The sequence below is a fragment of the Phyllobates terribilis genome, unplaced genomic scaffold (genome assembly GCF_046119375.1).
Source record: "Phyllobates terribilis strain yellow unplaced genomic scaffold, ASM4611937v1 Scaffold_3__8_contigs__length_932513732, whole genome shotgun sequence".
NCBI classification, from domain to species: Eukaryota; Metazoa; Chordata; class Amphibia; order Anura; family Dendrobatidae; genus Phyllobates; species Phyllobates terribilis.
Window position 1 is genome coordinate 531,350,920 of NW_027362763.1, and position 24,840 is coordinate 531,375,759.

Genomic DNA, 24,840 nt, shown 5'->3' on the forward strand with positions numbered 1-24,840 from the left:
TTTGCTAATGACCACCTGGATGTTTTACAGTACTCCTGAACAATAGTTTGTGAATATATGCAGAAATTGCAGTTTTGGGAAACATAGAAGGTATACTGCAAGAATACAAAGAGTGCATAACTAAACTAAAATGTAATATCAACAATGCATTGACAAAAGGGTCCTTACATCAAAAAAGCTTGTTTAAAAATAATAAAAAATGCAAAAGAACATTAACATGAATAAAATTATGGAAAAACTGTGCAAATATGTTATTTAACTTTTTTTTAACATTATTTCACAGAGACCAATGGGATCACAACAAATTTTTATGTTTGGGATGGCCTAGTCTGAATTCTCAATAAGATACATGTCTTGTAGCAGACACATCAAATACATATACAAAAAGAAAACAATTGTGTAAAGTGGAGAAGGCCGAAATACCTCTCGATTGCTACAAGTGTGGCTTTTGTATTTCTTTGAAAATATTAGCTAATAATAATCCACTGTAGCAAAGCTAGGTAGGCTAGGTTTAAATCTTAGCTCTACAAGTTCTGATTAGATCACCTACCTAGCTTGGCATATAACTAGGCTAGCTGTTCTTCTTGGTCAGTCACCTCAGGTAAGCTGACCAGACTAGATGCGTCTTGGAGCAAAAGAGAGTGACAGGACATAATTCCTCTCTGAGAAAAGTCTGCACAGGCTGTATGCGGAGAACTGCAAGTATCAGTGGTTGCTTTGGACAATAGCGATTTTGTTTGACTGAGCTGGGACTAGGTCAGCCGCTTATGAATAGTCAGGGTCTGCTTTGTTTAGTTAGTGCCTGGATAAGGCTAGGGATTTATGTTTATGAGTTTGTTTTGGTGCTGTGTACCCTGTGGAAAGCAATAAAAACTGCATGCGTTTGGACCAAAACTGCACTGCCTGTTTGAATGCTACCTAAGGCCTAATGCCTACCAGAGAAAGTGAATCCCTACACATACATATACACTGTTCAAAAAAATAAAGGGAACACTTAACACATGTACAGTGGCATGCAAAAGTTTGGGCACCCCTGGTCAAAATTACTGTTATTGTGAACAGTTAAGCAAGTTTTAGATTAAGTGATCTCTAAAAGGCCTACAATTAAATATGACACATTTCCTTTGTATTTTAGGCAAAAATATATTTATATTGTCATTTTTTACATTTTATAAATTACAAAAAGGTAAATCGGCCAATGCAAAAGTTTGGGCACCCTTGCAGATTTATGTGCTCAGATAACTTTGACCAAGGTTCCAGACCTTAATTAGCCTTTTAGGGTTATGACTTCATCACTATCAATATCATCGTTAGGAAAGGCCAGGTGATGCAAAAAACCCAGCCTCCTCTAACCTTGTGCCAAAGAACAGAAGCCACAGAAGCCATAGGTTCTTCTAAGCTGCTGGCTTGCACTCTGAAAATGAAAATGGTGGAGGCCCTCAAAGCAGGAGAAGGCTATAAGAAGATAGCAAAGCGTTTTCAAGTTGCCCTTTCCTCAGTTCTAAATGTAATTTAGAAATGGCAGTTAACAGGAACAGTGGAGGTCAAGATAAGGTCTTGAAGACCAGGAAAAATGTCAGTGAGAGCTGCTCGTAGGATTACTAGAGAGGCAAATCATAACCTCCGCTTGACTGCAAAAGACCTTCAGAAAGATTTAGCAGACTTTGGAGTTGTGGTACATTGTTCTACTGTTCAGAGACACCTGCACAAATATGGCCTTGATGGAAGAGTTATCAGAAGAAAACCTCTCCTGCTTCCTCACAATAAAATTGAGCATCAGAAGTTTGCAAAAGAACATCGAAACAAGCTTGATGCATTTTGGAAACAAGTCTTGTGGACCAATGAGATTAAAATAGAACTCTTTGGCCACAATGATCAAAGGTATATGTGGAGAAAAAGGGCACAGAATTTCAGGAAAGAACATCTATCCAACCATTAAGCATGGGGGTGGATCAATAATTCTTTTGGGTTGTGTTGCAACCAATGGCACGGGGAACATTTCACGGGTAGAGGAAGAATAGATTCATTTAAATTTCCACAAGTTCTTGATGAAAACATAACACCATCTGTAAAAAGCTGAAGTTTAAAAGAAGATGGCTTCTACTAATGGATAATGATCCTAAACACACGTCAAAATCCACAATAGACTACCTCAAAAGGCGCAAGCTGAAGGTTTTACAATGGCCCTCACAGTCCTCTGATCTAAACAGCACTGAAAATCTGTGGCTCAACCTCAAAATAGCAGTGCATGCAAGGCGACCCAGTAATCTCACAGAACTGGAAGAATTTTCCAAGGAAGAATGGATGAAAATCCCTCTAACAAAAATTGAAAGACTCTTGGCTGGCTACAAAAAGCGTTTATAAGCTGTGATACTTGCAAAAGGGGGGCTACTAGGTACTAACCATGCAGGGTGCCTAAACTTTTGCTTCGGCCCATTTTCCTTTTTGAAATTTATAAAATGTAAAAGATAGAAATATACATATTTTTTTTGCCTACAATACACCGGAAATGCATCATCTTTAACTTTAGCCCTTTTAGAGATCAGTTCATTTTCAAATTGCTTAACTGTTCACAATAACAGTAATTTTGACCAGGGGTGTCCAAACTTTTACATGCCACTGTAACTCCAAGTCAATCACACTTCTGTGAAATCAACCTGTCCAGTTATGAAGCAACACTGATTGTGAATCAATTTCTCCTGCTGTTGTGCAAATGTAACAGACAACAGGTAGAAATGATAGGCAATTAGCAAGACACCCCCTATAAAGGAGTGATTCTGCAGGTGGTGACCACAAACCATTTCTCTGCTCTCATCCTTTTTGGCTGTTGTTTTGGTCACTTTTGCATTTTGTTATTGCTCTCACCCCTAGAGGTACAGTAGCATGAGGCACTGTCTACAGTACAACCCACAGAAGTTGCTCAGGTAGTGCAGCTCATCAAGGACGGCACATCAACGCTAGCTGTGGCTAGAAGATTAGCTGTGTCTGTTAGCACAGTGTCCAGACCACGGAGCAGATACCAGGAGACAGGCCAGTACACCAGAAGAGGTGGAGGGGGCTGTAGGAGAGCAACAACCCAGCAGCAGGACCGCCTTTGTGCAAGGAGGAAAAGAAGGGGCAGTGGCAGAGCCCTGCAAAATGACCTCCAGCAGGCCACTAACATCCACGTGTCTGCTCAAACTCTCAGAAACAGACTCCATGAGGGTGGTATGAGGGCCCGACGTCCACAAGTGGGTGTTGTGCTTACAACCCAACACCGTGCAGGGTGATTGGCATTTGCCAGAGAACACCAAGATTGGCAGATACATTAACGCCCTGAGCTCTTCACGGATGAGAGCAGGTTCGCACTGAGCACATGTGACAGACATGACACAGTCTGGAGATGCCATGGAGAACGTTCTGCTGCCATCAACATCCTCCAGCATGACCGGTTTTGGCAGTGGGTCAGTAATGGTGTGGGGAGGCATTCCTTTGGAGGGTCACACAGCCCTCCATGTGCTAGCCAGAGGTACCCTGACTGCCATTAGGTACCGTCATGAGATCCTCAGACCCATTGTAAGACCATATGCAGGTGCAGTGGGCCCTGGGTTCCTTCGGATGCATGATAATGCTAGGCTTCAGCTGGCTGAAGTGTGTCAGTAGTTCCTGCATGATGAAGGCATTGATGCTTTGGACTGGCCTGCACGTTCCCCAGACCTGAATCCAATCGAGAACATCTGGGACATCATGTCTCGTTCCATCCACCAACGCCACGTTGCACCACAGACTGTCCAGGAGTTGACTGATGCTTTAATCCAGGTCTAGGAGGAGATTCCTCAGGGGAACATCTGCCGCCTCATCAGGAGCATGCCCAGGCGTTGTAGGGAGGTCATACAAGCATGTGGAGGCCACATACACTACTGAACATAATTTCCTTGTCTTAAGGCATTTCTACTGAAGTTGGATCAGTCTGTAATTTGATTTTCCACTTTGATTTTGAGTATCATTGCAAATAGAGACCTCAATGCGTTATTAATTTTGATTTACATTGACCATTTTTTGTGTTTTATTGTTCTCAACGCATTCCACTATATAGTGAATAATTATTTGCAACTGGAATATATCATTCAGTGATATCTACGATGTGGTATTTTAGTGTTCCCTTTAATTTTTGAACAGTGTATTTTATTTCAATATACTTGACTGTCTGAAACCTTTTATCTAGCACTGACATTGTAAAACTTATGAGTTTTGTTTATTATAGGAATAAGAGGAATTTATTTATTAATGTTTACGAATTAAAAGAAAGCCAGACCTTATGTCAACTAGAGACATCTAATCTAAACAGGTGCCAGTAAGAATTCTCCATTACGTATACTATTAGTATACATTTATTGCCAGCTAGCGTTTTGCCTTGACCAGCACTGCAAATAGAGAAAAAACAGCAAAAACCTTTAACTTGAAGAAACTAAAATAAATGTTAGGCTGTTCTCACATTTCTGTGTGTATTTCTGTTCTTCTAACCCATTTGAGAGGCAGAAGAAAAGAAATAAAATGTTCAGTTATGGGCCCCATTAATTTTTTCCCCTAAACGGTCTACAGTTGTATGTGCAATATCTGCTGTTTATTATATGGATAAAATACAAGGTCTGTACAACTTTTTTTTGCCGTCCAAAAACAAATACGGAAAAGGATCTTAACATAGGGTCATCCATTATACTTTCCATTTAACAGGTCAGTTTTTAAGCACTGTGGATGCCCAGAAGACGTGAGGTGTTCCAAAAAACGTGTAGTCAAATAGATACGTTGAAAATGCATCATAAAAATAGCAACAAATCACACAAACAGATATGACCGTATCAATGGTGAGATGCAAGTTTGTTTGACTGACAGGCATACAACCCCATACATATGAATGATGCTTGTATGAGTGACATACAATCATGGCCAAAAGTGTTGGCACCCTTAAAAGGTACACGCGTTTTGTTTATACACATGTTTATTTCCCTTGTGTGTATTAGAACAGCACAAAAAAAGAAAAAGAAAAAAAATGCAAGTTGGACATAATCTCACACAATTCCAAAAATGGGCTGGACAAAATTGTTGGCACCTTTCCAAAATTGTGGGTACACAACTCTGTTTCAAACATGTGATGCTCATTCAAACTCACCTGTGGCAAGTAACAGGTGTGTGCAATATGAAAATCACACCTGAAACCAGATTAAAAGGGGAGAAGTTGACTCATTCTTTGCATTGTTTGTATGTGTGTGTCACACTAAAGCATGGAGAATAGAAAGAGAAGAGAACTGTCTGAGGACTTGAGAACCAAAATTGTTGAACAATATTAACAATCGCAAGGTTACAAGTCCATCTCCAGAGACTTTGATGTTCTTTTGTCCACGCTACGCAACATAAATCAAGAAGTTTACAATCCATGGCACTGTAGATAATCTCCCTGGATGTGGATTGCAGAGAAAAATTGACGAAAGATTGCAAAGCAGGATAATCCGAATGGTGGATAAAGAGCCCCAATCAAGTTCAAAAGAAATTCATGCTGTCCTGCAGGCTCAGAGTGCTTCAGTGTCAGCACGAACTATCCGTTGACATTTGAATGAAAGGATACACTATGGCAGGAGATCCAGAAGGACCATACTGCAGACACAGAGACAAACAGCTATACTGTAGTTTTCCAAAATGTACATAAGTTAAAATCCTTCTGGGAAAGTATCTTGTAGACATATGAGACCAAGAGAGCTTTTTGGTAAAGCACATCATTCTACTGTTTACCGAAAACACAATGAGTCCTACAAAGAAAGGAACATAGTACCTTCAGTTAAATGTGGAGGAGGAGGTTAAAAGATGTTTTGGGGTTGTTTTGCTGCCTCTTGCACAGGGTGCCTTGACTGTGTGCAAGGCATAATGAAATCTGAAGATTACCAAATGATTTTGCGTCACAATGTAGTGCCCAGTGTCAGAAAGCTGGGTTTGCGTCCTAGATAATGGGTCTTCCAGCAGGACAATGACTCCACACATACTTCAAGTAGCACCCAGACATGGATAGAAACAATGCGCTGGAGAGTTCTGAGGTGGCCAGTAATGAGTCTGGATCTAAATCCCATGGAACACCTGTGGAGAGATCTTAAAATTGCTGTTGCGAGAAGTCTACCTTCAAATAGAGAGATCTGGAGCAGTTTGCAAAAGAAGAGTAGTCCAAAATTCCAGTTGAGAGGTGTAAGAAGCTTGTTGACGGTAAAAGGTAAGGTAGCGATTGATTGCAGTTGTACAGTAGTTTTCAAAATAATAGCAGTCCAATATGACTAACCAGATTAATCACTGTTTTTGGTATAAATTATATTACCACATGTCAAACAATTTACCAGTTGGTGCAGTAGATTCTAAGAAAACCAACAGCCTCAGCATTCATTATCAGCATGTTTTTGAGTCTGTATTTGAATAATTAATTGAAAGGGGGTGTGTTCAAAATAATAGCAGTGTGGAGTTCAATTAGTGAGGTCAATCATTCTGTAAAGAAACAGGTGTGAATCAGGTGGCCCTTATTTAAGGGTGAAGCCTGCACGTGTTGTACATGCATTTCTCCTTGAAAGCCTGAGAAATATGGGTTGTTCGAGACATTGTTCAGAAGAACAGATTAAAAAGTTGATTAGAGAGGGTAAAACTTATAAAGAAGTGCAGACAGTGATAGGCTGTTCAGATAAAATGATCTCCAATGCTATAAAATGGAGAGCAAAACCAGAGAGACGTGAAAGAAAATGGAAGACTACCATTCGAATGGATCGAAGAATAGCCAGAATGGCAAAGGCTCAGCCAATGATGAGCTCCAGGATGATCAAAAACCGTCTCAAGTTACCTGTGAGTAGTGTTGAGCGAATTTGTTCAGCATTTCAAATTCTGGTTCGTGCTCGGGGTTCTGGCTTGTTCGCGCCAAAAAAATCGGCTCCACCCACGAACATCCCTGATTTGACACGCTGTCACGCAGATAACTAACTACCTGTGAGTACTGTGACAGAAGACGCCTGTGTGAAGCTAATCTCTTAGCAAGAAGTTCCCATAAAGTCCCACTGCTAAAAAAAAAGACAAATACTGAAGCTGATACAATTTGCCAAAGAACATATCAACTGGCCTAAAGAGAAATGGAGAAACATTTTGTGGACTGATGAAAGTAAAATAGTTTTTTTTTGGGTCCAAGGTCCCCAGACAGTTCATCAGACGACCCCCAACTTCTGCATTCAAACCACATTGCACTCTGAAGACAGTGAAGCATGGTGGTGCAAGCATCATGATATGGGCATGTTTCTCTTACTATGGCGCTGGACCTATTTACCACATACCAGGGATCATGGACCAGTTTGCATAAATTAAAATACTTGAAGAGGTCATGTTGCCTTACGTTGAAGAGAATATGCCCTTGAAATAGGTGTTTCAACCGGACAACGACCCTAAACACACCAGTAAACGAGCAAAATCTTGTTTTCAGTCCCAACAAAATTGAGGTTATGGAGTGGCCAGCCCAATTCCCAGACCTTAATCCCATAGAACACTTGTGGGGTGACATAAAAATGCCATTTCTGAGGCACAGCCAAGAAATGGCAAAAAATTGTGGGATGTAGTCAAAGCATCCTGGGCTGGAATAACAGTTGACAGATGCCAGAAGTTGGTTGACTCTATACAACATAGATGTGAAGCAGTTCTAAAAAAAAACTGTGGGTATACAACTAAAAATTAGGTTAGTGATTCACAGGAATGCTAAATCCTCAAAAAAAAGGAGTACATATTCTGAGTTTGTAATGACAAATGCAGACACTGCTATTTTTTTTAGAACAGCCCAATGTTCATATTTTGTTATTTTCTGTAAAGTAGTTAAAAATTCTATACATTTCTCTTCATGTTTTGAATTAGAAAACAGTTTGCAATGTTCCCAATGCATGGAAATTAAAACTAGTATAAAGATTTTGTACTTAAAGGGGTATTCCCATCTCCAAAATCCTATCCCAATGTGTGGTAGGTGTAATAATAATAATATTAGCAAATACCTACAATTAGAAATGTAGTATAGTTTTTCTGATTCGCTATCTCTCTTGCCTCATGTGCAGTCATCGCAGGACCTTAGGTATCTATGGTTACGACCACTAGCAGCTAGCTAACTAACTGTGACTTTATCAGTGGACATAACCATGGATACCTAAGGTCCTGCGATGCCTGCACATGAGGAAAGAGAGATAGGGAACCAGAAAAACTGCACTACATTTCTAATTGGAAAGATTTGCTAATATTACTATTATTACCCCTACCACATATTGGGATAGGATCTTGGAAATGGGAATACCCCTTTAACTCATGTTTTTGAACACACTGCTATTATTTTGAACACTACTGTATATTCCAAAGGGTGTGCAACCAAATATTAAGTTGAGGGTGCCAACAATTTTGTCTGGCCCATTTTTGCGATTTTGTGTGAAATTATGTACAATTTGACTTTCTCAGTTTTTTTTTGGTGTTGTTCTAATTCAAACAAAGGAAATAAACATGTGTATAACAAAACACGTGTAATTGCAATAATCTTCTAGGAGAAATCCTTCATTTTCTGTAACAATTTCAAGGGTACCATCACTTTTGACCATGACTATCTCCTGGCAGAACAAAAGGTTGGAGCGTTTGAATTCAAACTGCTCAATCCTTCTTTCCTGAAAAATCTAAAGGGGCACAGTTGACAGATGTCCAAAGACATTAACCCCTTAAGGACAGAGCCAATTATGTCCTTAATGACCTGGCCAAATTTTACAATTCCGACCAGTGTCACTTTATGAGGTAATAACTCTGGAACGCTTCAACGTATCCCACTGATTCTGAGACTGTTTTTTCGTGACATATTGTACTTCATGATAGTGGTAACATTTATTTGATAAGACTTGTGTATATTTGTGAAAAAAAAAACTGAAATTTGGCAAAAATGTAGCAATTTTCAAACTTTTAATTTTCATGCCCTTAAATCAGAGAGATATGTCACACAAAATAGTTAATAAATAACATTTCCCACATGTCTACTTTACATCAGCACAATTTTGGAACCAACATTTTTTTTGTTCGGATGTTATAAGGGTTAAAAGTTGACCAGCAATTTCTCATTTTTGCAACAAAATTTACAAAACCATTTTTTTGGGGACCCCATCACATTTGAAGTGACTTTGAGGGATCTATATGACAGGAAATACCCAAAAGTGACACGATTCTAAAAACTGCACCCCTCAAGGTGCTCAAAACCACATTCAAGAAGTTTATTAACCCTTCACGTGCTTCACAGGAACTGAAGCAACGTGGAAGGAAAAAATGAACATTTAACTTTTTTCACAAAATGTTTACTTCAGACCCAATTTTTTTATTTTCACAAGGGTAACCAGAGAAAATGGACCACAAAATTTGTTGTGCAATTTCTTCTGTGCACGCAGATATCCCATATGTGGGGGAAAACCACTGTTTGGGCGCACAACAGGGTTCGGAATCGGATTCAAGTCTGGGGAATGGGCGGGCCAGTCCATAGCTTCAAAGCCTGCATCTTGCAGGAACTGCTGACACACTCCAGCCACATTAGGTCTGGCATTGTCCTGCATTAGGAGGAACCCAGGGCCAACCGCACCAGCATATGGTTTCACAAGGGGTCTGAGGATCTCATCTCGGTACCTAATGGCAGTCAGGCTACCTCTGGTGAGCACATGGAGGGCTGTGCGGCCCGCCAAAGAAATGCCACCCCACACCATTACTGACCCACTGCCAAACCGGTCATGCTGAAGGATGCTGCAGGCAGCAGATCACGCTCCACGGCGTCTCCAGACTCTGTCACGTCTATCACATGTGCTCAGTGTGAACCTGCTTTCATCTGTGAAGAGCACAGGGCGCCAGTGGCGACTTTGCCAATCCTGGTGTTCTGTAGCAAATGCCAAGCATCCTGCTGTGAGCACAACCCCCATCTGTGGACGTCGGGCCCTCATACCACCCTCATGGAGTCTGTTTCTAACCGTTTGTGCAGACACATGCATTTGTGGCCAGCTGGAGGTCATTTTGCAGGGCTCTGGCAGTGCTCCTCCTGTTACTCATTGCACAAAGGCGGAGGTAGCAGTCCTGCTGCTGGGTTGTTGACCTCCTACGGCCCCCTCCATGTCTCCTGGTGTACTGGCCTGTCTCCTGGTAGCGCCTCCAGCCTCTGGACGCTACACTGACAGACACAGCAAACCTTCTTGCCACAGCTCGCATTGATGTACCATCCTGGATGAGCTGCACTACCTGAGCAACTTCTGTGAGTTGTAGAGTCGTCTCATGCTAGCACGAGTGTGAAAGCACAACCAACATTCAAAAGTGACCAAAACATCAGCCAGAAAGCATTGGTACTGAGATGTGGTCTGTGGTCCCCACCTGCAGAACCACTCCTTTATTGAGGGTGTCTTGATAATTGCCAATAATTTCCATCTATTGTCTATTCCATTTGCACAACAGCATGTGAAATTGATTGTCAATCAGTGTTGCTTCCTAAGTGGACAGTTGGATTTCACAGAAGTTTGATTTACTTGGAGTTATATTCTGTTTAAGTGTTCCCTTTATTTTTTTGAGAAGTGTATATATACACACACATACACATACATATATAGTTGTACTCTCTAATGCTATAACATGCAAACAAGAAATATGCGTATATCATTTCCAAACAGAGACAAGGTGTGAACAGGTGCATACTAAGAAGCCACCTCCATACATGAATTGGCCAAGTTATGTATTAAGTATCTTCGTTTTTTCCTATTTTCTAGAGCAGTAATACAATTCCTATTTCATGTTTACATGCTATAGCGCTACAGAATGCTACGTTACTTGTCAGTTATATATGGAGGTGGCTACTCTTAGTATGCACCAGTTCACACCTGGTCTCTGTTTGAAAGTGACGGTCAGTCTTTGATACTTACAGTTATATGAAAAAGTTTGGGCACCCCTATTAATCTTAAGCTTAATGTTTTATAAAAATTGGTGTTTTTGCAACAGCTATTTCAGTTTGATATATGTAATAACTGTTGGACACAGTAATGTTTCTGCCTTGAAATGAGGTTTATTGTACTAACAGAAAATCTGCAATCTGCATTCAAACAAAATTTGACAAGTATGGGCACCTCACCAGAAAAGGGACATTAATATTTAGTAGATCCTCCTTTTGCAAAAATAACAGCCTCTAGTCGCTTCCTGTAGCTTTTAATGATTTCCTGGATCCTGGATGAAGGTATTTTTGACCATTCCTCTTTACAAAACAATTCCAGTTCAGTTAAGTTTGATGGTCGCCGAGCATGGACAGCCCTCTTCAAATGATCCCACAGATGTTCAATGATATTCAGGTCTGGGGACTGGGATGGCCATTCCAGAACATTGTAATTGTTCCTCTGCATGAATGCCTGAGTAGATTTGGAGCGGTGTTTTGGATCATTGTCTTGCTGAAAGATCCATCCCCTGCGTAACTTCAACTTTGTCACTAATTCTTGACCATTATTGTCAAGAATCTGCTGATACTGAGTGGAATCCATGCGTCCCTCAACTTTAACAAGATTCCCGGTGCCGGCATTGGCCACACAGCCCCAAAGCATGATGGAACCTCCACCAAATTTTACTGTGGGTAGCAAGTGTTGGAATGCTGTGTTTTTTTGCTGCCATGCATAACGCCTTTTTGTATGACCAAACAACTCAATCTTGGTTTCATCAGTCCACAGGACCTTCATCAAAAAAGAAATTGGCTTCTCCAAATGTGCTTTTGCATACCTCAGCGGACTGTTTGTGGCGTGCTTGCAGAAACGGCTTCTTTCGCATCACTCTCCCATACAGCTTCTCCTTGTGCAAAGTGCGTTGTATTGTTGACCGATGCACAGTGACACCATCTGCAGCAAGTTGATGCTGCAGCTCTCTGGAGGTGGTCTGAGGATTGTCCTTGACTGATCTCACCATTCTTCTTCTCTGCCTTTTTGATGTTTTTCTTGGCCTGCCACTTCTGGCCTTAACAAGAACTGTCCCTGTGTTCTTCCATTTCCTTACTATGTTCCTCACAGTGGAAACTGACAGGTTAAATCTCTGAGACAGCTTTTTGTATCCTTCCCCTGAACAACTATGTTGAATAATCTTTGTTTTCAGATCATTTGACAGTTTTTTTGAGGAGCCCATGATGCCACTCTTCAGAGGAGATTCAAACAGGAGAACATCTTGCAAGTGGCCACTTTAAGAAGCTTTTCTCATGATTGCATACACCTGGCTATGAAGTTCAAAGCTCAATGAGGTTACAAAACAAAAAAAAGGGCTTTAGTAAGTCAGTAAAAAGTAGGTAGGAGTATTTAAAACAAGAAAATGATAAGGGTGCCCATACTTATGCACCTGTCAAATTTTGTTTGAATACAGATTACACATTTTCTGTTAGTACAATAAACCTCATTTCAAGGCAGAAACATTACTGTGACCAACAGTTATTACATATATCAAACTGAAATAGCTGTTGCAAAAACACCAATTTTTATAAAACATTAAGCTTAAGATTAATAGGGGTGCCCAAACTTTTTCATATAACTGTATATAAGTGTAATACAGCAGAGCGACACAAATGAATTTAAAAAAATAAAAATAAGTGTTTCTGGCAGTAAATAGATGGATTTTTATTCAATAGTTAACATATATTATACATATATAGTTATTATACATTATATTCTAGTTCATATATATATATATTATATATATATATAATACAAACACACATTAGATACCGTTTATATATTATATATACACACACATATAAACACATACATACACACACACTAGATACAGCATATATATATATATATATATATATATATATATATATATATATATATATATATATATATATATATATATATATATATGTAACATACCTGGCGGCGTCTTTGCATAGTGGTCCATCTCCCACTGTGCAAGAGCGCGCACTTGAGAATGTCTCTCTGGCTTCCCTCCATGCTGTCTGTTTGTGTCTGTTTCTGCTGCTTAAGGGCGGCGCCCGATCACTTCCTGCTTTTTGTACCTGCTGTGGGTCACACCCCTTGTGCGTCCTCAGCCTATTGCTGTCTGTCACCTGGTATTTAACCCAGCTGCTCCAATCAGTCCCTGCCTGAGCATCTTGCCCTGTCAGTTGGCTTTTGTCTCTGACATGCCAGGTCCTGTCTATGTTACCTGTCTTGCAGTATCTGTTCCCATGTCTGTACTGTGTCCTATCTGTGTACCCTTACCTGCAGTCTGTACACGTTCCTTGCCTCTTGTCTGCCTATCCTGGAGGCTGTATTTCCAGGCCTGTCTGAACACGCTCCTAGCCTGTTCCTCCCGCCTTCTAGGGGCCGATTACCTAGACCTGCTCCTGTATCTTGTCTGTCCTGTCTGAACACGCTCCTTGCCTGTTCATCCCGCCTCTCTGGGGGCCGTATTCCCAGACCCGCTCCTGTATTCCGCTGCAGTGTCGGTCTCCTCCGTACACTCAGTTCCAGTCTGAACTCTCTCCTATCTTTTACCTGTTTTTTCTCTATGTCCGTTCCTTTCCCTTTTCTGCAGAGTCTGAACTCGTACCTAACTCCTGCTTGTTGTCTCTGTACTCCCGTTTGTGAGTTTGTGGTCCACTCGCTACTTCTCTGCAAGTACCCTGTGGGTATCTGGCTCTGCCTTTCCCTTCCTGTCTGTTCCGTGTGAACAGAGCCCTGTCCCCCCTGCTCTGCCTTGCTCTCCGCTCCAGGCGGCCTCGTCCTGCTCTGCTCTTGCTCACCGCTCCAGGCGGCCTCGTCCTGCTCTGCTCTTGCTCACCGCTCCAGGCGGCCTCGTCCTGCTCTGCTCTTGCTCATCGCTCCAGGCGGCCTCGTCCTGCTCTGCTCTTGCTCACCGCTCCAGGCGGCCTCGTCCTGCTCTGCTCTTGCTCACCGCTCCAGGCGGTCTCGTCCTGCTCTGCTCTTGCTCACCGCTCCAGGCGGTCTCGTCCTGCTCTGCTCTTGCTCACCGCTCCAGGCGGTCTCGTCCTGCTCTGCTCTTGCTCACCGCTCCGGCAGTCTCGTTCTGCTCTCTCCCTTTACCTCACTGCTCCGGCAGTCTCGCTCAGCTCCCTCTTTCTCACTGCTCCGGCAGTCTCGTTCTGCTCTCTCCTTCTTTCTCACTGCTCCAGCAGTCTCGCTCTGCTCCTTCTTTCTCACTGTTCAGGCAGTCTCGTTCTGCTCTCTCCCCTTTGCTCGCTGCCCTGGCAGTCTCGCTATGCTCCCTCTTGCTCGCTGCTCCGGCAGTCTGCTCTGACCCTTTGCTCGCTGCTCCGGCAGTCTCGCTCTGCTCTGACCCTTTGCTCGCTGCTCCGGCAGTCCTACTTTGCTCTGACCCTTTGCTCGCTGCTCCGGCAGTCCTACTCTGCTCTGACCCTTTGCTCGCTTCTCCGGCAGCCTCGCCCTGCTCCCTCTTGCTCGCTGCTCCGGCAGTCTCGCCCTGCTCCCTCTAGATTGCTGCTCCGGCAGCCTCGCTCTGCTCTGACTCTTTGCTCCGCTCCTGGCGGCCTCGTCTTGCTCTCAACCTGCTGTGTTTGTATACCGCTTCTGCAGTTCTGTTCCAGAAGTCCCAGTCTGTACTGGGTTCTATCCTCTCTGTGCTCCAACCTGTTGCACCTGCCAGTACCTCCCCGTCTGCATACCAGTGTGCCAGCCTAAACCTTCCAGTTCCTGTATTCCCCGGTGTGGGCCAACAGCCGTGTCCGGAGTCTGACCTGGAGTAGACCCTGGTACCTCTGCTCGGTTCCTCCCTGGTGCACTGGCGTCGTATGCCGTCGTGCGATCTTGGTCGGATCGGACAGACACTTAGTTACGCCCCTCCAGGCACTCTCCGGTACGGTACAGTGGAATCACTACAATCACACGCACACGCCGCTCAGCCCGGGCGTGTGCATTACAGCATGCTCAGGCCATGGTTCCCGTTGAGCCCCACGGCCTTCGCTCTCTGAGACGTTTTCCAGCGAATACGTGCATTAAAAATAAATAAATAAATTTTTTTTTTCCTTAGCTGAGTTCCAGGCGAATTACGCACCCGTCCAGATGGATTATCAGCTCTCGTTCCTGAGGATCCGCCACGTTACTATGGGGATCCAAGACAGAGTCGTGCATTTGTGGAGCAATGCATGCTACACTTCAAGTTCTACCCTCTATGTTTTCCCACAGATCGGGTTAAGGTGGGATTCATGATGTCTTACCTAGCGGGTGATGCCTTGAATTGGATCATCCCCCTATGGGACGCACAGAATCCTATCGTCCTGGACATAATGGCCTTCCTGGTGGCCCTTCTAATGGTCTTCGAGGATCCTAACCCGGAGGCTCCTGCTGAAGCTTCACTTCCCAGTATCCCGGAGCAGCCCCGATGGGTAATGTGTGTGGGTAGCGCAATAGTCCTCCAGCCCATTGAGACTACTGCCCTTCCAGAATCCTCACAGGGTGACTACACTCTCCGGAATACTTCTCCCAACCTCAAGAGGCAGTCCAGACGTGCTAGATGTAGAGGCAAGCCGTCACGCCAGGGTCTGTCCTCCCTGAGACCTCCTGACCCCAACCTTGAAGTCCCTACTGAAGCTTCATCTCCCTGTATCCCGGAGAAGCCCCAACGGGTAATGTGCGTGGGTAGTGCACCAGTTCTCCTGCCCGAAGAGACTGCTGCCCACCCAGAATCCACACCGGAGGACCCCCTGTTGCCTCCTGAATCCCCCGGGATACCACTTGATGACAATTGGAGAGAGACTTCCCTATACTCTGCACCTGATACCTCGCCCGCTTCGTCCAGTGAGTCCGACCTGGTGTTCTCCGAAGCAGAGCTTACCCCCGAGTCTCTACACCCCTCCGATCAGGCGGAGGATCTCCAGTTGTCTCCTGAACCCTTCGGGGTGCTACCTGGTGGTGAATGGACAGAGACTTTCCTATACTCGGCACCCGATACCTCGCCTGCTTCGTCCAGTGTGTCCGACCTAGTGTACTCTGAAGCAGATATTTTCCCCGAGCCTCTGCACTCTTCTGACCCGGCGGAGGTCCTTCAGTTGTTTCCTGAATCCTCCAGGGTACCACCAGATAACAAAGAGACAGTGACTTTTTCTCATCCTGTACATGATAATCCGTCTATTTCTTCCTGTGAGTTTGACAAGATGTACCTCGAAGCAGAGATTACCCCCAAGTCTCTGCTCCCCTCCAACCCGGTGGAGGACTTCCAGTTGTCTCCTGTACCCTCTGGGGTGCCAAACCTGAAAATATGTGGAGAGAGACTTCCTTGTGTGCTGTTCCTGGTACTCCACCCGTTTCGTCTGTTGCTGAGGAAGGCTGGATAGGAGGTAGCATCCTAGCTACCCAGAGGAGACCAGTTTTTCCTGTGGACAGTGGAAATGATCTACTTGAAGTGAAGGATTGGCCCTCGAATTCCCTGCGGAAGATTCTGGCAGGCCTGAAGAAGAGGGGACGTAAGGGGGGGGGGGTACTGTAACATACCTGGCGGTGTCTTTGCATAGTGGTCCATCTCCCACTGTGCAAGAGCGCGCACTTGAGAATGTCTCTCTGGCTTCCCTCCATGCTGTCTGTTTGTGTCTGTTTCTGCTGCTTAAGGGCGGCGCCCGATCACTTCCTGCTTTTTGTACCTGCTGTGGGTCACACCCCTTGTGCGTCCTCAGCCTATTGCTGTCTGTCACCTGGTATTTAACCCAGCTGCTCCAATCAATCCCTGCCTGAGCATCTTGCCCTGTCAGTTGGCTTTTTTCTCTGACATGCCAGGTCCTGTCTATGTTACCTGTCTTGCAGTATCTGTTCCCATGTCTGTACTGTGTCCTATCTGTGTACCCTTACCTGCAGTCTGTACACGTTCCTTGCCTCTTGTCTGCCTATCCTGGAGGCTGTATTTCCAGGCCTGTCTGAACACGCTCCTAGCCTGTTCCTCCCGCCTTCTAGGGGCCGATTACCTAGACCTGCTCCTGTATCTTGTCTGTCCTGTCTGAACACGCTCCTTGCCTGTTCATCCCGCCTCTCTGGGGGCCGTATTCCCAGACCCGCTCCTGTATTCCGCTGCAGTGTCGGTCTCCTCCGTACACTCAGTTCCAGTCTGAACTCTCTCCTATCTTTTACCTGTTTTTTCTCTATGTCCGTTCCTTTCCCTTTTCTGCAGAGTCTGAACTCGTACCTAACTCCTGCTTGTTGTCTCTGTACTCCCGTTTGTGAGTTTGTGGTCCACTCGCTACTTCTCTGCAAGTACCCTGTGGGTATCTGGCTCTGCCTTTCCCTTCCTGTCTGTTCCGTGTGAACAGAGCCCTGTCCCCCCTGCTCTGCCTTGCTCTCCGCTCCAGGCGGCCTCGTCCTGCTCTGCTCTTGCTCACCGCTCCAGGCGGCCTCGTCCTGCTCTGCTCTTGCTCACCGCTCCAGGCGGCCTCGTCCTGCTCTGCTCTTGCTCACCGCTCCAGGCGGCCTCGTCCTGCTCTGCTCTTGCTCACCGCTCTAGGCGGCTTCGTACTGCTCTGCTCTTGCTCACCGCTCCAGGCGGCCTCGTCCTGCTCTGCTCTTGCTCACCGCTCCAGGCGGTCTCGTCCTGCTCTGCTCTTGCTCACCGCTCCAGGCGGTCTCGTCCTGCTCTGCTCTTGTTCACTGCTCCAGGCGGTCTCGTCCTGCTCTGATCTTGCTCACTGCTCCGGCAGTCTCATTCTGCTCTCTCCCTTTACCTCACTGCTCCGGCAGTCTCGCTCAGCTCCCTCTTTCTCACTGCTCCGGCAGTCTCGTTCTGCTCTCTCCTTCTTTCTCACTGCTCCAGCAGTCTCGCTCTGCTCCTTCTTTCTCACTGCTCCGGCAGTCTCGTTCTGCTCTCTCCCCTTTGCTCGCTACCCTGGCAGTCTCGCTCTGCTCCCTCTTGCTCGCTGCTCCGGCAGTCTGCTCTGACCCTTTGCTCGCTGCTCCGGCAGTCTCGCTCTGCTCTGACCCTTTGCTCGCTGCTCCGGCAGTCCTACTCTGCTCTGACCCTTTGCTCGCTGCTCCGGCAGTCCTACTCTGCTCTGACCCTTTGCTCGCTGCTCTGGCAGCCTCGCCCTGCTCCCTCTTGCTCGCTGCTCCGGCAGCCTCGCTCTGCTCTGACTCTTTGCTCTGCTCCTGGCGGCCTCGTCTTGCTCTCAACCTGCTGTGTTTGTATACCGCTTCTGCGGTTCTGTTCCAGAAGTCCCAGTCTGTACTGGGTTCTATGCTCTCTGTGCTCCAACCTGTTGCACCTGCCAGTACCTCCCCGTCTGCATACCAGTGTGCCAGCCTAAACCTTCCAGTTCCTGTATTCCCCGGTGTGGGCCAACAGCCGTGTCCGGAGTCTGACCTGGAGTAGACCCTGGTACCTCAGCTCGGTTCCTCCCTGGTGCACTGGCGTCGTATGCCGTCGTGCGATCTTGGTCGGATCGGGCAGACACTTAGTTACGCCCCTCCAGGCACTCTCCGGTACGGTACAGTGGAATCACTACAATCACACGCACACGCCGCTCAGCCCGGGCGTGTGCATTACAATATGTATATGTGTGTACACACACACTATAGAAAATGATTGGTCTGACATTGTGAAACTTGACCAAAATCACAATAATTGATGCATCTTACAATGTCACAGGTGAGCCTTCATCTGTGTCATGATGTGACATAAATTTCAGATCCTTTGACTTGCTGGGGACTGCTGACATCTGCAAAAACAACATATAGACGATATAGTAGTATGTAAGGCAAAGAGGCCAAGTCTGTACATCTTACAAACCTGTACATCTTACAAACCCACCAGCTTCCTGGGGAAAGAGAATACACCCCATCTTTAAAACGCAGTCTCATTTGAGGATCTGTGGTAGGAAATAGGTTTAGGCCCCACTTTCTCCTAGTTAGACATTTTTAAGTGAGAAACAAACATTAGAAATTACTCAGGGTAAAATCTTGGCTGCACCTGGTTGTTCACCGGTTATAGAGAGGCTTACAAGACTAACCACACAGAGCGACTGTATAAACTACACGTGAAATAATTACTACTAGAGATGCTACTGGTTTGGAAGTGTAGCTTACAGTCTACCAGATAAAGTATCAAAATAATGAGAAAAGACACAGGAAAATAGCCCTGATTCTCGATGAAGGCCGTGCACTGGAGTAAGAAATTACAAATTTATTAAAAGGTGTGCATCTCTTAATAAATCTGGCACATTTTCAGCTGCCACTGCAAGATATGTACTCCAGTCAGTGACTAAAGTACATTTCTGTCGTAATTTACCCCACTTTCAGGATTTGTCAGCCACACTCGGCCATGCCCCCACACGGCAAAGGGCAAGGTCGAGTTGGCCGTGGCTATCAGAAAAACCTCAAAAGCCACAATATTTTTGTGCACCTATAAGTTATGCAAAAATTTGCAACATTCTGGACTATTTGACAGAATGCTGAAGAAAACTGTTTGATCAAGCAGCCCCAATGTGTTTAACCCCTTTACCCCCCAGGGTGGTTTGCACGTTAATGACCAGGCCAATTTTTACAATTCTGACCACTGTCACTTTATGAGGTAATTACTCTGGAACGCTTCAACGGATCCCCCTGATTCTGAGACAGTTTTTTCATGACATATTGAGCTTCATGATAGTGGTAAAATTTCTTCAATATCACTTGCTTTTATTTGTGAAAAAATTGGAAATTTGGGGAAAATTTTGAAAATTTCACAATTTTTAAAATTTGAATATTTATGCCCTTAAATCAGAGAGATATGTCACACAGAATAGTTAAAAAATTACATTTCCCACATGTCTACTTTACATCAGCACAATTTTGGAACCAACATTTTTTTTTTATTAGTGCGCTATAAGGGTTAAAAGTTGATCAGCGATTTCTAATTTTTCCAACAAAATTTACAAAACCATTTTTTTAGGGGCCACATCACATTTGAAGTGACTTTGAGGGGTCTTTATGACAGAAAATACCCAAAAGTGACACCATTCTAAAAACTGCACTCCTCAAGGTGCTCAAAACCACATTCAAGAAGTTTATTAACTCTTCACGTGCGTCACAGGAATTTTTGGAATGGGGAAGAAAAAAATAAACATTTAACTTTTTTCACAAAAATGTTACTTTAGACCCCAATTTTTTTTAGTTTTGCAGGGGTAACAGGAAAAAATGGACCCCAAAATTTGTAGTGCAATTTCCCCTGAGCACACAGATACCCCATAAGTGAGGAAAAACCACTGTTTGGGCGCACGGCAGGGCTCAGAAGGGAAGGAGTGCCATTTGACTTTTTGAATGTAAAATTTGCTTGAATAATTAGCGGACGCCATGTTGCGTTTTGAGAGCCCCTGATGTGCCTAAACAGTGGAAACCCCCCATAAGTGATACCATTTTGGAAACAAGACCCCTCAGGGAACTTATCTAGATGAGTGGTGAGCATCTTAAACCCCCAGGTGCTTCACAGAAGTTTATAAGATGGAGCCGTGAAAATAAAATTTTCACATTTTTCCCACAAAAATGTTTTTCAGCCCCCAGTTTTGCATTTTCATAAAGGTAACAGGAGAAACTGCACCATGCAACTTGTTGTGCAATCTCTCCTGAGTAAGCTGATACCCCATATGTGGGGGAAAACCACTGCTTGGGCAGGATTCGGAAGGGAAGGAGCGCCATTTGACTTTTTGAATATAAAATTTGCTTTAATAATTAGCGGACGCCATGTTGCATTTGGAGAGCCCCTGATGTACCTAAACACTGGAAACACCCCATAAGTGATACTATTTTGGAAACTAGACTCCTCAGGGAACTTATCTAGATGTGTGGTGAGCACCTTTAACCCCCAGGTGCTTCACGGAAGTTTAGAACATGAAGCCGTGAAAATAAATAAATCTAACTTTTTCCACAAAAATGATATTTTAGCCCCAAATTTTTTAGTTTTACAAGGGTAAGAGGAGAAAATGGAACCTAAAAACTGTTGTGCAATTTCTCCTGAGTATGCCAATACCCCATAGGTTGGGAAAATACACTGTTTGGGCACACGTCAGGGTTCAGAAGGGAAGGAGCACTGTGTGACATTTTGAATGCAAAATTGGCTGGAATCAAGAGCGGACGCCATGTCGCATTTCGGGAGCCCCTGATGTGCCGAAATAGTGGAAACCCCCCACAATTGACTCCATTTTGGAAACTAGACCACTCAAGGATTTTATCAAGGGGTATAGAGTACATTTTGAACCCAGAGGTACGATAGCATTTGATAACATTATGTCATTATATTGAATAAGTTGTCAATAGTCTTGCGCGCAAGTGCTCGCTACTTGAGTTTGCATCGGGTACTCGGGTATGCACCATGTATCACGGGTGCTCGAGTGACATGCTCGAGTCCCTGCCCCGCATTTTTTACGGTTGTTAGACACCCAAAAAAAAACATGTGGGGATTGCTCGTGCATGGCAGGCGATCCCAGCAACGTTTTTATTGGCCGCGAAGCATATGTGGCAGAGAGTCGAGCATGTCACTCGAACACACACGATACTCAGTGCATACACAAGCACCTGATGCAAACTCAAGTAGCGAGCACTTGCGCTCAACACTGGTCGCCATATCGTCATCATTTTTTTTTCTTTACCTTTGAAAAAATCCCAACCCTAATACAACCCCAACCCTAGCCCCAACCCTAGCAGCAACCCCAACCCAACCCTAACCCCAACCCTGGCACAACCGTAACCCCAACCCTAATACAACCCTAATCCTAGAGTTTACTTTTTTACACCGTTCCTCGTGTGGTATAAGTGATTACACAGCTTTATTCTATGGGTCTGTGCGATTACAGCGATACCAGATTCATATCGGGTTTTTATTATTGACAGCTGTCACACACTAAAAGACGCTTTTTTTCCCGAAGACTAGTTTTTGCATTGCCGTATTTTGAGAGCTATAATATTTCCATATTTTGGCCGACAGAGTCATGTGATGGCTTGTTTTTTGCGGGACAAGATGACGTTTTTATTGGTATTATTTTCGGGCATGAGCCATTTTTTGATCGCTTTCTATTCCGATTTTTGGGAAGCAGAATAAACAAAAACAAGCAATTCCGTTATTGTTTTTTTTTTTTAATGCCATCCCGCGTGTGGTAAAATTGATAAGGCAGCTTTATTCTTCGGGTCAGTACGTTTATACAGCGGTACTGCATTTATATAGTTTTTTTATGTTTTGTCGCTTTTACACAATAAAAACTATTTTCTAAAAAAAAAAGAATTTTTTTGTATCGCTTTATTCTGAGAGCTATAACATTTTTATTTTTCGGATAATGGAGCTGTATGGCGGCTTGTTTTTTGCGGGACAAGATGACGTTTTCAGAGATACCATTTTTATTTACATTCGTCTTTTTGATCGCGTGTTATTCCATTTTTTGTTTGGCGGTATGATGATAAAGCATTGTTTTTTGCTTCGTTTTTTTTACCGTGTTTACTAAAGGGGTTAACTAGTGAGACACTTTTATAGGTCAGGTCGTTCCAGACGCGGCGATACCAAATACGTGTACTTTTATTGGTTTATTTTTTTTTTTTTCATAATAAATAAATATTATAGGTTCAATATATTTTTATTTTTTGGGGGATTATTTTTTTCATTTTTTTTAAATATTTTTTACAATTTTTTTTTTTTTTACCTCTTACACATTATCCCACTATGGGACTTTTACTTTTTGCAGCCTGAACGGCTGCATGGCATAGAGAGCAGCAGCTCCCTATGCTATGCAGCCCGTTAGCGCTGCACACAGGGGAGACATTACTTTGGTCATGCACTGCACATGACCAAAGTAACGCCCTGCCTCCTAGTGACCCGGATGTTGTCATGATGACATCGGGTCGTCATGACGACATCCGGAAGCCGCCGCAGACATCGCTGGACGCCGGCAGGAGAGGGGAGTATAGAGATCACCTCCCCCCTTGCCCCCGCAATGCTGCAATCGACTTAGATCGCAGCATTGCAGGGGTTAATGTGCCGGGAGCGGTGCGGGACCGCTCCTTGCACATAGCACCGGGTGTCAGCTATGACAATCAGCTGACACCCGGCGGTGGCACGTGTAATAGTACGCAGCTGGTCCATAAGTCCCAGGGCGCAGCTACGTACTATTACTGACGAGATCGGAAAGGGGTTAAAGGGAATCAGTCACCCCTGGCACTTATCTGACCTCTAATATGGGCATACAGGTGATAGAAATGTAAATCTATTCATACCTGTATGCCTCATATTAGAGGTCTTGTTGTTGTGAAATGTCTTTATTCATACAAGTTTCTGATGTGTTCCAGTCCCAGGGACTGGAAGAAATTTCTGCCTCCTGTGGTAATTATAATGTTTCCCCCCTCCCCTGCACGTCACAGTGCCCTGTGATGTGCAGTTGCAGCGGCCAAATCCAGGCACTATGACATGCGGGGAGGGGGGAAACATTGTAATTACCACAGCAGGTGGGGATTTCTTTCAGTCCCCGGGCCTGCAAGCATCAGAAACTTGATTGAATAAAAATACATTTCACAGCAACAAGACCTCCAATATGAGGCATACAGGTAGGTATAAATTTACATTTCTATCACCTGTATGCCCATATTAGAAGTCAGATAAGTGCCAGGGAGTGACAGATTCCGGGCTTTTTCACACCAATTTCACCACAATGGGCCAAATTGGAGCGTGACACCACAGCTTGTCTACTTTATGACGAGCTGTGCCATTCCTTAAACTATAAATCTTACTCCAGTCCCTGACTAGAGTAGGATTTGTGTCAAGGCGCATGCTACTTGTCAGATGCCCCTGATTCAATAAGAGGCATATGCCCCTTAATAAATCAGGAGTGTCTGATTCTAACACGCCCCTTCATTAAGATTGAAGAGGACTGGCGTGCACACAGTTGTTGATGCAAAGTGCAGGAGGAAGGGGGTATGTTGACCCTGGTACATAAAGTCAGGAAAATTCACTACACACTCTTATTTCAAAATGCAAATTCATTTATTTTTAACCACGTGTAGGTAGGCAGATATATGTTCAGAGACAATTATTTGATGCAGACACACCAGAAGGCGCATGAACGTGTGACTAACTTCTCTTCCCAAGGTTATACCCACTACCTCTCCCTAGTAAGGGCCACAAAGTCATACTACCTCTAAGGATAAAGCCTCCAAGATTGTGTGAATGAGACCCGGGATTGGGTCAAAACTTTACTTATGTCATCTCAATATTCTGCACCAATAATTATCTCTGAGCATATATCTTCCTACCTACACTTGGTTTGAAATAAATGAATTTGCATTTTGAAATAAGAATATGTGGTGAATTTTCCTGCCTTCATTATGATTGGTGTGAACATCACACCTTTTTTATTTGTCTTGATTATTCATTGAACCATTGGTCCAGATTTTAGAGGCTTGCACCAAATATACATTTTGGTCAGGGGCATAACTATCATGAGTGCAGAGGTTGCGGTAGCACACAGGCCCTCAAGCCAGAGGGCGTCCAAAAGGGTCCTTTGTCCCATATGAAAAGACCAATACTATAAAAAATCTGTGATATTTGGGGACCCCCGCTAGCATTCAGTGGGGTAACCAGGGCTGCGGAGTCGGAGTCCATTTTGGTGGAGTCGGTATAAAATGGACAGACTCCAACTCCTAAAATATATAATAAATTGGGTACAGTAGTTCAATGCAGTTTGTGGGGAATATTTTTTCATAAGAATTTGGGAAAGTTATGAAATGTCGTATAAATGTCTGTCCTATTCCTGATCTAAGGGTCTAGACTTTTAGCTGAGATGAATCTGTGCTACAGTAAATTTATCACTTAAACATGAGCCAT

General features: G+C 44.1%; 1 protein-coding gene across 7 annotated transcripts in view; it reads right to left on the reverse strand.

The window, feature by feature from the left end:
* AHI1 (Abelson helper integration site 1) overlaps positions 1-24,840 on the reverse strand; it is a 280,181-nt gene that overhangs the window by 15,205 nt on the left and 240,136 nt on the right. For 6 of the 7 annotated variants that reach the window (XM_073671294.1, XM_073671289.1, XM_073671290.1 and 3 more), the window contains one exon: positions 18,642-18,721. The exons of the other annotated variant lie outside the window; for it this stretch is intronic. In XM_073671294.1, the coding sequence (XP_073527395.1) occupies positions 18,642-18,721 (80 nt within the window). The remainder of the gene's footprint in view (positions 1-18,641; positions 18,722-24,840) is intronic. 7 annotated transcript variants of the gene reach the window in all.